The sequence below is a fragment of the Sylvia atricapilla genome, chromosome 13 (assembly GCF_009819655.1).
Source record: "Sylvia atricapilla isolate bSylAtr1 chromosome 13, bSylAtr1.pri, whole genome shotgun sequence".
Lineage (NCBI taxonomy): Eukaryota > Metazoa > Chordata > Aves > Passeriformes > Sylviidae > Sylvia > Sylvia atricapilla.
The window spans coordinates 3,958,170-3,973,833 of record NC_089152.1 but is presented as its reverse complement, the minus strand read 5'-3'; the positions used below and the strand labels follow the sequence as shown (position 1 = coordinate 3,973,833).

Below are 15,664 nucleotides of genomic sequence, written 5' to 3'. Positions count from 1 at the left end.
CTGAACAGATTATATCAATGAGATCCCCATATGAACTGTCAAAAGGTTTCCCTACTCTGTCACTATCTTCTGTGAAGCAGGCAGAAAATGCTCCCAGCAAAAAGGATTTACCCTGTAGGAGAGTACTTGGAATTTTCCAAAACCCATAATGAAAACCTTTGTGTTTCCATCCAAGAATGGTATTGGCAGCAACTGAAGGTAATTAAACAACTGCCCACTGGCCATACAAATTTCTTCTTTATAACAATTTCAGAGAAACAAACCCCTGTCTATAACCCAGACAATGTGTTGTGCAAGAGGGACTTTGGGCAAACTTCTACCCTGCTCTAAGTGCACTGCAACAGGAGTTACAGCCTGGCTGTGCTTTGTTCAGGATCTCTCAGATGCTCTGTGGTTCCATTTCATTACCTCATAATTTCTAAGAATTGTTCTGTTTACTGTGAAAAGATGAGGGCACTGGACTGCACACTCAGTAGTTTCTCCATGTGCAAACAACAGAGACATCACCTCTACATGATCACTACCTAACCTTTGATTACATTTCTTATCTTTAGGGAACTATAATACAGACAAGTTCACACTGTTCATTTTAGCTCACTTTCTGAAGGGGATGACTCCATCTGAATTTTTAACCAGATATTCACTCGCTGGCTCCAATCTCCTGGTGCTTCCACTTCCCACAGTCGCTTTTGCTCCTCAGGATGAGCCTGCAGGAATTTCTGGCATACTGAAAGGAGAAACCAAGGGGTAGAAGTATGAATGAGTGAAAAGTACATTGGAATAAGGAGCATGTTCTCAGATCTGCTTTCATTAGTTCCATTAGAAATCCTTCTTCATTTTCCTCCTCTTTCTTTCAGCTGGGACTTTTACTAAAAGTCTATGTGGAGTGGCCTAAACAGTCACAAGTGAATCCTGCCATCTGCTTCAGTCTAGATTATTTCCTTGTGAGTGCAGAAATAAAGGACTTGAAATGATTTGCTGAGCACCTTCCCCTGGCACTGCAGCACAGAACAATGTCCAGACACTCAGTAGATTTCAGACTAACAGCACTGTGAGGGATTTTATCCTCACTATTCTGAAAGGAAAGGTGCTCCTCTGTCTCCCAGTTTTAACCATTCAGAATGATACTTTAATTTCTGTTTATAAAGAAAAGCTCTGCTTCAGTTTCACCCTCCTTTTCACTACTGCTACCCCATGTCCCATTAGGTTAATTTATTTCTTTGGATGTGGAAAACCAGAAATGCAAAGAACCAACAGAAAAATTTCAGAATACGTGTGACAGATGTATAATCACCTTTAAAAACCATATTGCCTCAGATTCCTAACACTGTCAGTACACACTGACCATCCAAAAATTTAGATAAACTACCAAAATTTAGGTCTGCTTATGTTATCAAACTGAAGTATGTTCTATTTAGTGGTATCCTTAGGATGTGTGCAGTGTCAAGAGGAGGCACATGCTGTAGAACAAACAGTTCAAAACATTTAAAGGGATGTTTAAACTTCCTTAACCACCACCCTATTGCTTGCATCAACTGCACCAAGATAGTGATCTGTAAACAACAAAATTACTGTCATACTCTGTCCACTGTAGTTCATCACACTACAGAATGGGTAATTTATCTTCAACTTTCAGTTGAGTTTAACAATGAGATGTCAAAACAAAAACTCTAATTCTGGTATGTAAACATTTGCCTTACAGTAATGAGCAGATCACAGACATTAATTTTATCCAAGAACATCCAGACTGAATTAACTATTCCAATAAAAGCTACTGAAACTTACATATATACTGGAATCCAGGTATCTGTTAAACAGCTTTTTCTTTCCTTTTAGGCCTCTACAGCAGCTTAAATACCATGTCCATGTAAAATAAACTGCCCACAGCTTCAGAGATTTCAGCACAGAGATTTAAAGGTTGCATTCATTTGTCAAAGTATGAAAATGTGGTTCCAATGAAATTAAAAACAGACAGTGACTTCAATACACTCAAAACTTAACTTACAGTATTGGTATTTTTATAAAGGAAAACCTAATTAAAACACGATGTAAGTCAAATTTATTCACCATTAGCTCCAAACTTAATTGAGACAAAAGCACAGTCTTCCAATATATTGCTAGTGCTAACACGTAAGAAATGCAGCTTTTTTATCCAGGGTTTCTACAGCCCTGAGCTCTGCCAAAGCAAAAATGGATATTATTGGGAGAAGAGAAAGAACGCTCTCAATACTATTCCCTCCTGAATTTAGAAGTAGCACTACCTGCTTGGGTGCTTTTGAATACATTCAAGGACACGTAATAACCAAGAGAAAGAAGAGATGTGGCCAAAATTTTGTTGACATCTATTAGGAAACAACTAGAAAGCTGTAAGTCAATCAAAACATCTCCCCAGAAATGATGGTAAAGACTGCACCACACAGAGAGCAACCTCAGAACAAAGTACTTTTCTACAGAAGACAGTTTTATTAATAACGTGAGCACAGACATTTTCTGTGAATATTACTAGCAAAACTAGAGTTTTGACCTGAAGACAGAGAAGATATATTACTACTTTGTGATCTTTTAAAAGTGACAAATGTTCAAAGACAGTTGATACAAAACAAGTACTGATGTAACTGGATGACTGAGTAGAGCCTGGGTATTTGGCTTATTAAATGCAATTTCTTAAAAATGCAAGATCTACCAGAGCATTATGTGCATAGTGTGGGCTTGACAAGGTCTTATGAGTCTTTTCCCTGTGGTGTCAAATAAAATGTGTAAGCCCCTGTCTAGGGCAGTGACATAGTTCTAAGAGAGAACAGTTCTAGGAACACAGTATGTCATACAAGCACTATGAGTTTTGTGCTTTTTGTTGTCTTACATAAATATTGGCCTACCTTTCCACAGGAAATTCCAGATGGCTCTGGAAAAGGAACCAGTTACAGGCTAACAACAGTTCAATTCAGACCAGGGCACTGAACCCTTACACAGTGAAGACAATCTTACCAAGACCATATTGAAAATTATACATTATACATGACCCTTACCTAACGTGTCCACATCAAAGGGTTTACCTTGATACATGGCAGCAGAAATAGGGCAGCTGATCCCCAAGGCATCCTCAGCCAGGAAAGACTGACAGAAATCATGCAACATTTTCATCCCAAGGCCACCTCTTCTGCACTTTCTCCGGACGAATACAGTATCCAAAACTGGCAGCAGGTAACACTGACTGGTTGTACCATCACACAGGCTCCCTGAAAACAGACAGGGAAAAACACATCCATTTGCAAACAAAATTGGTATTGCTGCACTAACTGCTGTGTGATTGCAGCCACACACACTGCCCTGGTACCTTTCCACAGGCTGTGAGGATGATCTCATGGACAGTAAAACACTTTCCAGCAGGATGACTTGTGCCATGAAACGGAGAGGACCTGCCTAACACATGGTTGACAGGTCTCACCAGAGTCTTTTCCAGACTCTGATTCTTCATAATCACACTATCTTGGTGCACAGGCAGTGTATATAGGAAAGCTCACTAAAAAGATGTAAATGGTCTAAAACCAAAGAGATATAAATATTCGGATTGTAATGTCAGTATACTCCTTTAAATAAACAACTGAGTGGTGTATTTTAAGAAAACACTGTAAGAGCTCCTTTGTAAGTCACTCCATTTCTACTGAGTGATAATTTATGACACATATAGGTGCTTCTGTTCCATGACCTGAACTACCACTATTAGTATTAAACCAGACGTTTCACTCAAGGACAGTCCTTGCTAACAAACACATTAAGTCAATTAACTGAAATCACGGGGTCATGACATAATGCTCTACATGTGGACAAAATACAGACTCAAGCATAAGCCTCCAAACTATTAAAACTAGTTCTCAGTGAAAATTGTCAAAAAAACCCAAAAAAAACAAAAAAAAAACCCAAAATAAAACCAAAAAAAACCCAAAAAAAACCAAAAAAAAAAAACCACCCCCCCCCCAAAAAAAAAAAAAACCCCAAAAAAAACCCAAAACACAGAACCAAGGGATTTATTTTGCAATCACAAATGGTAAACTCAAACTGGAGTTGAGAGGATTGATTAAGAACAGACATTCATCATCCAAAATTTTGATGTTCACTCTAACCAACCTAGGGTCCTATTGCTACACTTCCCTTCAGTGCAGAATACCATAAAAATAGAACTCCAAACTACTTTACAGCATAAGCACTCAGTCCTGAAAAGAATGACCAACATCAGTTCACCAACCACCTACATACAGGAGACAGTCCCCACAGAAAAACCTCACAGATTTATTTTAATTTTTAGAAAATATTTATGAAGATTTTATGTTGCTTTTGAGTACATGGCAGGTTAAATACAACTGGATATCCAGGTCTTTATAACAGAAAACAGCTATATTTTCATACTTTGTTGTTTAAGTCTCATCAAGACCTTCTTGGTTTATTTTTCTTACTACTTTCTAGTAGACCTGACAGTCTAGTTCCAGTGTCTTGAGACATGAAGCTTTCACCACTTCACTAAGACCTGTTTCACAGTTTTATCAATGTCCTGTTGAAGGCCTGTTCCTAAATTCCAATAAAATACTTTTACTTAATAGATCATTTTTTTCTTTGTCACATCCTCCCAACTGTCTTAAACTGGGGTCTATCTCTGCTCCTTCAGTTGGTGTGCAACACCTTTTGCCAATACTGGACAGGCATGACTTTTATTACTCTCTCTTCTAGGATGCAAATTTAGCACAGGATACATGACTATTTTTAATTACAGACCCTGATTTGTCAAGCTCATCATTTAGCAAGAATCCACATCTCACAGACTGAGCCATGAGACAACAAGAGTATGTAGCCTCATAACCATCCATTCACATCTTGATTAAGCTTGGGTCACTCCTGCTTAATCAAAGTGAATGCTTAACTTCAAACACATGTTCCAGCACATTGTTGGAAAAGGGTGGGTTGTGGTGGTGTTTATAACCTTTTCAATATTCAAAATTTCAATATTTGTAACACATGATGGGTAGTTACTCTTTTTGTCATGAGCCAAAAAATTGAGTATATCCCCAGTCCAATCATTAGCTGCCAACCCAACAGAGATGCCAAATTCCAGCAGAATTGCACCATCCATTCTAAGGGACAAACTTTTCCCCATGAAGTCCTTAAGAACTCCTGCATGTTGCAAGTGTTCTTTAAAGTTTGTTATTATCTCATATAGTCTGTCTCCTATAAATCCTGATGAGAATGCTGCGCCGCAACCCCAGGAGCTGAGTGATTTATGCCTGAGCTCCTAATTCTGTGTTGAAAAGATGACAAAAACTTGTCATGTCTAAAGGCACTGTAAATAAAGAAACCATGAAGCCATTCTTCACCTTGTCCCTGGGAAACACATTAGGAGAGTCACAGCCCACAGGCATTGGAAATAAAATAAACAAACAAACCAACCTTTGGAACAAAGGCCACTTTGTCCCTGATTCCCATCGAATAGCACAAAGTTACCATAAGCTAATGGTGGCCTGGAGGTGGCCACTGGGCTCTCACACATCTGGTTGAGAGGTTTGTTTCATTGCTGGAACACACAGACAAAGTTTTGAGGTGAGAGAGGAGACAGGGAAAAGAAGGGCACTGGTGATGGAGAGGGAAGCATTCATGCAGTCTGCCCTTTGAGAGCCTTTGATCTGCTTGGTTAGGTCACGAGTGCCAAATGACCAACTTAGGAGCCAGCAAAATGGCAAACAGATATTACAAGGGCAGGAAAAGCAGACAGCCATTAGCATTCCCGAAGAGCCACAAACCAGAAAAAAAAAAACCAAAACTATCTGGTCCCCACATCCAACAAACCCAAAAAAACCCAAGGTTGTGCACACTGACTATTTCCCTGCTGAACAAGTTGGCTTGGCACACACATGTTTGGACAGGCCTGGAGCAGGCTGAGCACTTGTGTAAAGGGTGGGGAATATTTCTGCAGAGCAGAACCCAAGGTCAACCCATTGTGTGAGTTTGTATGTGAGAAGGCGAACAAAGGTTCTGGCTTCAATAAAATTAAATGAATTCATGTCTGGACTGGTATGTAGTCATTTCATTTTCATTACAGCCAGAACCTTCAATCCACCTCAGAAATGCACATTAAAAATATTATTGCTAGCAAACAGAGGGAGACAAAAGCAATTATTCAACAAGACTTCAGCTAATTGTCTGTCAGGTTAACGTCAATGCTGAATTTTTTTTCTTTTTCTAAAAGACATGTATATAATCGATGAAAAAGTAAAATCCTGTTATCTTTTTAAGGATCTCTTTCCACAGAATAGTACCTGGGCCACAAGTATCAAAAGATATTTCCAAAGGCTTGTATGAAGAAAGGTGTGAAATGAATTTGAGCTCAGGAAGTCACCTCCAAAAACCATCTCTAATGCTCTGGTGTAGGAAAAAACCAGAGACTGGGCGAGGGTTGCTTTTTTGTCCTACATGTCTGCTTAAGAGTTTTTGCAGTCAGGTGGTCCCAAACTGGGACTTGTGGAGCATTTCTAAAGAATGAATGAGAAGCCAAACACATTTACTCCTGATACACCTGTATGTTTTACAGCCTTTTCAGAGGACTCAGTCTGGTTAAGGCTGGTTTGATTCACATCACTCCACACTGTTACTGCTAAGATTCGTCAGGAGGGAAGGGACAAGCTTTGACAATCTGACTCTTTTGTTTTTCATACCACAGACAGCTTAGTCTGCAGCTGGGCAGCTCATATGTGTTACAGAAACAGCAATATATAACAGTAGGGGTTAAAAAAAGCTCTGTAAAAAAGGAATTTTGTTCTGGTTTGTTCTTAAAAGTGCTAAGACACTCCTGCATCTTCCAACTTCCTTATTGATTTATTTGCATCATGAATCTTCTGCATTCTCCTGGCATTTATGTGAAGGTGGTGAAGTCCATTTTTAGTAATTACTAGTCCTCAGTAAATAAGAATGGAAAAACTCTCAGGGAATTACATGGTCTCACTGCACAAGAAACAAGTGTCAGTAACCGTGGTAATTAATCCTACATCACCACACAGAACACATTCTTTCTGAAGTTTTCACACAGAGCACGAAATAAATACTTTAAACAACATAAAAGAGGCCCCAAACCCCAAGTATCTATATGAAGACTTTCTGCAAAATATTTCATTTTCAGGTTGCTGCCTGCAGAGAAATATACAGGAAGAGGGAACTGTCATTTCCTATTGTACCTTTAAGTAGCTCCATTTAGTGAGGTCTAACTGCTCAGCTGACTGATATGGAAGCTGCTGACATAGATAAAATTGGAGACATTTATCTTGGCACGTGACAAAGTGTCTTATCAGCCTCATTAGTGGCTTAGTACATCTCATCAATCTTTAGTATACCCAGTGGTAAATGCTGCGTGCCTGTCATTGGACAGGAATAGGCACATTCCAGAGAGGCCAAGTTGATGATCTGTGTAGTCATGAATAAATTTTGCTTTAATAAAGGTGTCTAACGCTCACGAAAAGTGATAGCCTTGAAGAGTGAGACTTCTGTTTATCTATACAACAGGTGCAGGGTGGCCAATGCCAGAAGTGGCCAAATTGCCTCAAAACCTTGACCTGCAGTAGTCACTGCATCTCTGAGCAAGGCGGGTGTTCGAGACCATCTGTGCCTCCTTAGCTGGACTATTAAAAGAGATCCAGTTAAGGATGGTCATAAGATGGATGGAAGCATGGAACTGGACCAAAACTATCAAGTTCACTTTGTACAGGCCACCTAGGAACTGGCAAATGGAAATGACATTACAATATTGCCAAGACAGTTAACTGGAATCACTGAAGTCCATTGAAAATTTAGTTTGCATAATGACACATTAAATCTGTAACAAAGATAGAACAGACTCTCTGTTCCTTGGTCACCACTTCTGTGAATCACCCAGAAGACTTATGTTTGAAAGAGCCGTGCTCCACAGACCTTTTTCTGGCTTGTTTGCCTCCACTGAAGCATGCTTTTTGTCATGCTGTAGATAATGAAAAATTCACAGATGAGAAATACAGTTGAATACAACATCAATATGAGAATCTCAATTACCCAGTGAAGAAAAATCAAACTGGAAAGAATGGTCAGGTAATTGCAGAGCATGGGAATAAGGGGAATCAGAATCACATGGTGAGCACAAAGGGAAATAATTCTTTCCTAGCACCAGAAGCTGTAACAGAGATCCAGCACAATATTAAGTCCTGCATTTAAAGCTGTCTCTACTAAATGTTCTGACCAGGACAGCAAAAGGAAAAAGAACTTACATTATGATTTAAGAAAATAAATTATGAAAATATATAAAACAACCACATGAAATAGAGCTTCTGAGGAAAAATATTTATCTTAGTCTGTTTTGGGCCTAATAAATCCATGGTTCTTCTAAAAAGTAGAGAGAATAGAATCAGCCACAGCATGGCTGGTATGAAATTGAAATCACAGAACTTCAGAAAGAGGAACTGTTTTCTAAATGCGTACATCAAATAGCAAAAAGCAGCAAAAACAATCAGTTTCAAGTTTCCCGAAAAGGCTTTGGCAAAAGACTGCAGTAATTTGTGACACAGGCCAAAAACTAACAAATATAGCTGCCCAGAGAAAAAAAAAAACACTGGCAAGAAAAGGCAGATGCTGACAAAGCTGGACTTGAAGGATTTGTATTTTATGTGGACCTGGTTTAAAACCAAACTGTGACTCTCAACTTACTCAGAAACAGTTTCAACTTGGCTAATACTCCACCCATAACAGACTACTGTGCACATTTATTTTACTGAAGCATGAATCATTACAGCCCCTACAAGTGTTTCTTTCCAAAAGCTTTGCTCAGGAATATTTATGGACTTAAAGGAAAAGGTACTTGTGTTTGCCATTACAAACCAGTTCATCAGCATAATCAGAGATACAGACAAGGCTCCTTGATCATAGGCTGAGTTCTGATCCCTCACTGATGGTGCAGCAGCACCAGCACAGTGCTGTACAATCTGCACTTCTGTGTGTATCAGCATTTTTCCATCCCAAGAAGCAGAACATCTTACTGTTGCTGGCCCTTGGGATTGCAGCAGAGAAGGCACCTTCAGAGTGTCCGCTGGAGTCCAAAACAACCCAGCTCTCAAGCTGTTTCTTTTTCTGCCATTTTGGATGGATGGGTATTGAATTCTGACTTGGACAATATTTTACTTCCAAAGATCCCACCTTCTCTGTGTTTAAGCTGCTGGTATCAAGGTGATTCCCATGAATCCTAAACACAGACTGGTAACCAGCTCCCATGTGGGGGCACAGGCTCAGCTACATACCAGGAGTTATTCCAATTAAGCCTCTTCCACTCCAAACCAGTTAACAGCAATTACTGGCATTAATACACACTCTGTGTTTAATAAAAGACCTTTACTAAAGCTAATCAAGTATCCCTAAAGAATTAAAACACATTTTGTTTCTTTTCTATGCCACTTAATCAATTAATTATGAATTCAATTAATCAACACCCTTTAAACTGGGAGTACCACAACTGCACAAAGCATTCCAGGACTGATCTAGTGCACACACCTTCCTCTACACAACCCAGCCACTGCTCCTCACACATCCAAGGATCCTTCCTCTTCTTGCCACCACCAACTCCCAAAATGTGTTTCCCCAAGGAACTGCACTCCTTTTTCAGGTATCATTCTTTGCAGGATGCAGTCCTCCATCCTGTGGATAGGCCCTACATTCTTTGTTCCTAGATGTACAGCCTCCTACTTGGCTGCATTAAAGCACATTTTATTGGAGTAAGCCAGTACACCTCAGATCAGAATAGTGTTTGGAACTGTCATGTTTAAAATGAAAGTAACGTGGATGGCTTCCAAATTCTGGGAAGGTTTGTTGCCCAGATTAATTCTGAGGGAGATTTCATATAAAAATGTAAATGAGAGCCAGGATTATTTATACTGAAAGATAAACAAAAGGATTACATTTCTAGCTATTAGGAACTAGTGGAACTGTGTCTCTAAAATGACCTTACCTTTCATCTTGACCGAGTAAAAGGCAGCAGCCTCACCATTTCTCCAGAGTATCTTGGCACGCTCGGTGGCAGAGTGAGGTAGAAAGAATGGATCATTAGCTGAACTCCCTTCCAGCATTCCAAAAATAATGCAGTTCAGAACAAAGAGGACAATTCTTTCTCCAAATGTCTGGACCTTAGAGAACAAACAAAAACAGACCAAAGAAAAATGAGGCAGAGAATAGTATTTTGCATCTCATAAAAGGTTTCAAAATCAAAAGAGGCTGGGAAGGAGGAGGTCAGGAAACATGCTCACTTAATTTGGGGAAAATACCTCCTGAGCTGGTTCAGCTAGAATAACAAAAACAATTTTTCCTAGTGTTTCACCCTCTATCCAGCGGGCATAGAATAATTTAGTAACTATTTATAAAGCTTGACATATCTCTTGTTGTCACAGAGAGGAATTCTAAAGCAGCAGAAGTGTCTTGATTGCAGTCACAGTGAACAAGTCACAGATTTGGAACCAGATTTGGAACCAGATTTGGATCAAGGCAATCTAATCCTACTCAAAAGTGACATGAAGATTGGATTCACACTGTGGGCCTGGTCACCTCTTCCCTATTACCTGTGTTGCCACAGCATCAATGAATTTAGTGGGCCAGGACCTTACTGAGATGGACACCATACAAAACAGAGAGTGGTCTGTCCCAACCAGTTATAATCTAGTGTAACATAAACAATTATTCTGTGCTGGACTTCTAAGGAGACAACTGACAAGAGAGGGAGATGGAGGAATATAAAGGAACAAGATATTGACCATCAAGGTAAAAACTGGGGCCAACAAGCTTCACACCAATGCTGAGAAAGAAATGAAAGTTTCCACAAATAATGGGGATTTACCTTTTAGAAATGAGCTAGAGGGGGTAAGATTTCTATTTTCAGACATTATTTTCATTTTCTGTTGATACAGAGATGCTTGAAAGCCTGAAGGCTTGTGTACCTGCTCCAAGTTCATTCTTGCAAGGATTGGTATCTCAAAATCCTTCCAGCTCAGTTACCCATAAAAAGCCTACTTAATTCTGCTAATAATTAAACTCTAGGTGTGAAAAGAAAAGATGATAAAGGAATGGAATCATTAAGGACTAAAGATACTGAGGGTTGGGTAGGAAACAAAACTGATTTAATAACCTCATGGCAAACACAAAGCTCATATGCAGCAGGCATCTGACATTTTAGTTGCAGACTACAGGCTACCCAAATCCTTCAAATTGTGAAACAGTAGTTCTATCTTACCAAAATAATTTATTTGGAAAAAGAATTATGGATGCAGAAATTATTAAATAGCAACCATTTCATAACATGAACACAATATAAACATTATCCAAGGAAAAAAAAAAAAAATCAGAACTAGCTAGATAATACACAGTTCCAAAGGGTAGTAACACCTCCCACCAGACAGTTAATGTGAGAAATTATTGCTAATGTAGTAATTCAATTTATGATTATTCCTTTAGTAGGCAGTGAGGGTAAACTAAAAACCAAAAGAAAATAAATCCCACAGATGAATCACAAACTGCATGCATAAGGAATTGTTTAGAGAGAGCTAATGTGCATGTCACTGTGTCTTGAAGATGTGGAGCACTTGGTGAGCTACAGATCCCACAGGTTCAGAACACGAGCTGTAGGAGACCAGAGACAATTCCATATTATTGTTCTGGCTGGGAAGCTCCAGGGTAAAGGCAAGTGTTCAAAACAGCCTCCTCACCAAAACAAGCCCATCTCTAGCAGGATCAGCCGTCTTCACAACATCTTCCACAGGCCACCAACGCCGGCTCAAATAAACTGCCAAAACTACAAAAACAAAAACAGGGGAACACGTTACCTGCAAATACAAAGTAGGTTCTGATTTTTTCCACAGGCAGCCTCAGATCTACTTCTCCCTCCAGCTGACTCCAGTCTGTTCTGCTGTGAGACAGCAGAACAACAATTGTATTTCAATTTCACCTCCACATCCCTTGATATCCAATTTTCAGTACTGCACGAGGCATCAAGTGAAGGTAATTTTTCTCAGGAATTGATGTGACTTGGTGTGACAGCCTGTGTTCCATATGAATAAAGCACTTCCTGCTTAATAGTAAGTTCAGTAGCAGAGTAGGTTTGAGTGGCACTTAGGACAGAGGAGCTACCTGGATAAAGGTTACAGTTTTCAAGTTTCTTTCAAACTTCCCCCTGCCCACACACACATATTTGCATATATTTGAGTGCACATATTTGCACTCATGCAAGTCAAACACAAAAATTCTCGTATTTGCTTCATCAAACAGCTTTTCAGCTCTCTCTGTGATTGAATTTCTACCTATGGGTACCTTTAGAGTACAGACTACTAAATCTCTGCATGGACAGATATTCTCCGAGGTTCAAATGCACACAGAGAGGTTTCTTTCAAGAAAAGACAGACATAGACACACATAATAAGATACACTCTGCCCTGAAGCAAAAGTGTATCAGCAGCCCACATAAGTCAAGTCCTTATGTAGGTGTGATACAAAACTTGCACCCCACTTCTTCCCATCCTTCCTCAATTTTTCACATATGCAGGAACAAGTATTTAAACCCTACTCCTACATGTTCATCTACAGAATTCATTGCCTGCCAATAGATTTACAAGGAAAAGACTTGAAGCAGCAACAGTGACACTGAAATTACTTCCAAGCCTTGCTCAGAAAGAAAAGTTTTGACATGGGGTCATTTCAAAGAATAGAGAATAAATTTTACGGGTTTAGATGAGGTTTTGGAATAAACACAGAAATCTGATGATTTATGACTACAAACACAGAAAACAGCAAATATTTCAGCAAAAAGAACTTTTAGTATCTGTACACTGGTGAAATTCACCTTAAGTACATGGCCACATTTCCAGGATTGCTCAAGAGCACCAGTATCTTTATTATCTTCAAACAGAGCACCTACCATTTCCATTTTTATATAGAAAGATAGAATATAATAGAATATAGGAAGAATGTTGCAAAGAACAGCAGAGTTCACATGTTTTGAGTCCTACAAGAGTGCTCCAACAACTGGCTCTAACCTACCCAGCTAGGGACAAATATAAGAAAGTTCAAAACCATCTGCGAGTTAGAAACAAATTCACACATGAAGAAATGAAATAACTTTAAGGACAGGATTTATCATTTACCTGTTTTAGCCTCAGGTTATACAAATGTCACCGATGCACACAGGTTAATTTCCCTTTTTGCTTCAGACTCCATCACTCCTGCTGGCTTTAAAGCTGGAGATTCCGCTTAGCTAACTTATATTTCCAATAAATTATTAAAGCATGTGCCAGAAAGCATTACACTTTGTGTGCTGGGTTAACAAGGAAGAAGTATTGCACGCAAGGGCAGATGCCTGTTTATAGCACCAGACTCAATTCATTAAATATTATGCACTTACTTGCATGGGATTTTCATACTCCTTCTGTGATGGATTCAATCTGTTCCCTCAAACCCTTCCCTCTGCTTTCAAATGCAGCAGCCACTGCTCCATTACACATCCATGAAACATGCAGCTACAAAGGGAGCTGAGTCACACAAAGGGGACATAATGGGCCAAATGCTGACTTTAATAAGAGCTGCAAAGAGGTTTGGCACACAGTTCAGACATACAAGACACATAGTAAAGGTCAGAAAAGTTTTTAAAAGCTTTGAGGAAACCAGGAAGATGCATAACCATGTTGGAAGGAGTTGCTTTTATAGAACATTTACTGTGCTATTCAATAATTTAAATGTGTGGAAGGGAACACTAGTTGACATAGCAACTGTCACATCACATCACATTACTTGAGCAACCTTATCTATATGGATGCCTTCCTTGAAGGAAAAACATATCTCCAAATTTCACACAAACATATGTACTTTGCTTTTTGTTATCATTTTTCAAGTCAACATCTGGTCCGCAGTTAAATCCATCCATGCTTCCCCATACTCTCATTTTCATTTTATAATCAACTTTGAGGAACACTATTTCAAATGCAAACATGATTTGTGAGACCACATGTTCCCTCCTTCTCCCTTCCCAGTCTTGTTGTTCTTTCCAAAACATTCAGTTAAGTCCACCTGATCACTAGAGATGGGAGTTATTGCCAACACACATCACCTGAACCCTGTGAATCACGATGTGTGTGACTACAGTGACCTTGCAGCTGCAAGACTTGATGTGCTGGATCTTGCAGTTGCAAGACCAAGTGAAACGCTTTTCAGGTCACAATTAATGGGGTTTGCACATGCTCAGGTGGGTGGCTTGCCCTGTAAGCACCAGCTTGCTAAACCTCAGTACTTTCATCACCTGCACTCAGACAAACACATAGAGTGTTGCAAGAAGCTGACAGGCAGTGGAGCACAGGATTCCACAGCACAGGAGTGTTTGGAATCCAGGGCTGAGCTGAATTAGGCACCGAGCATAATGCAATTGTGATTATGAAATGTCTACTTTTGCTGGGCAAACATGGATCCCTTCCCAACTCAGGCCTGGATTATATTTTTACTTCCTAGGCTATGCTGGCCAAATGTTCCCACACTGGTATGCAACTATTTAAATGAAATGTGCACATCAGGATTCTACACACAGAGCAAAGAAGAAAAAATAAAGCAACATCCAGCTTGGTCCTTCTTCTTCCCCTGCCTTCTCTGAATTGCTGAAACACATCCCTCAGTTACAAACTAAATAAAGGTGACGTTACATGAGAGATGCAATTAGAGTTTGCTTAATAAATATCTAAGATAAAGTAATGGTACTTTCTGTAAAGTCATCTTTACCTTAATTCTGTCACTATTCCAGATGGCTGACACACTAAAAGAGGTCACTTTTGCAAGACTTCTTCTGTGGAAATACTCTGATATAGGAGCAAGCTCAGAAATCCCACTTTGAACTGCATTCTGCAGCACTGACATACCCTGAACTAGCTGGGTCCCACAGTTTCCTGTCTTTATAATGGAATAAGACCATTTCTCACCCTTTTCTAGAAATTTTATCAAAACAAATACATTAAAGCTTGGGAGGCAGGGAGATTCCTGCTGGAATGGCAGCCATTCAAGTATCTCAGATAGATCTTCCCTGCAATCAGTTACATTTTCTTCTACAATTCAAGCTTCACTCAATGATTTGTAGCAAATGTCTTGTGATAAATGTTCCAAGGCATCTCACAGTTATTGTGAATTATTAGATGCGGCATACAGAAAATGCCACAATAAGGTATGTTTATTTAGTGTTATAAAGATGTTAATCACCCATGTTATGCTCTGTAAGCCCTTACAATGCAATTTACATTCTCATAAAAATATCTGTACAGATATATTAACAGAACACAACACTCAGCCCATCAAAAATAAATTAAAAATGCTTCCAACCAAGACCAAGTCCCACAGAGAAGCTGCCATACCCATTTTCTCTTTGAAATACGCAGATCATTTCAAACCACAAGCTACACATCACTTCTGGACAACCCATCTTATCAAGATGATCAAAAATAAATCTCAGTGGTGGAATCCACCTCTCTTTAAACCAATTTTGAAGAATTAAATGCCATCAAACTGAAACCCAGTATGTGGGGACAACCAGGAAATTTGCTTCTAAGAGTGCTCCTGCTGTGGAAGAGAACTAAAATGTAGATACAGTGGACAGGTAAAG

At 39.3% G+C, this 15,664-nt stretch overlaps 1 protein-coding gene across 2 annotated transcripts in view; it reads right to left on the bottom strand.

The window, feature by feature from the left end:
* Nucleotides 1–15,664, bottom strand: part of LOC136366953 (protein FAM169B-like) — a 36,275-nt gene that overhangs the window by 3,450 nt on the left and 17,161 nt on the right. Inside the window, exons 4-7 of one of the 2 annotated variants that reach the window (XM_066328271.1) lie at nucleotides 11,745–11,830; nucleotides 10,001–10,175; nucleotides 3,054–3,236; nucleotides 599–727 (exon numbers count right to left, since the gene is read on the bottom strand). In XM_066328271.1, the coding sequence (XP_066184368.1) occupies nucleotides 599–727; nucleotides 3,054–3,236; nucleotides 10,001–10,175; nucleotides 11,745–11,830 (573 nt within the window). The remainder of the gene's footprint in view (nucleotides 1–598; nucleotides 728–3,053; nucleotides 3,237–10,000; nucleotides 10,176–11,744; nucleotides 11,831–15,664) is intronic. The other variant, XM_066328272.1, reaches the window with a different exon arrangement.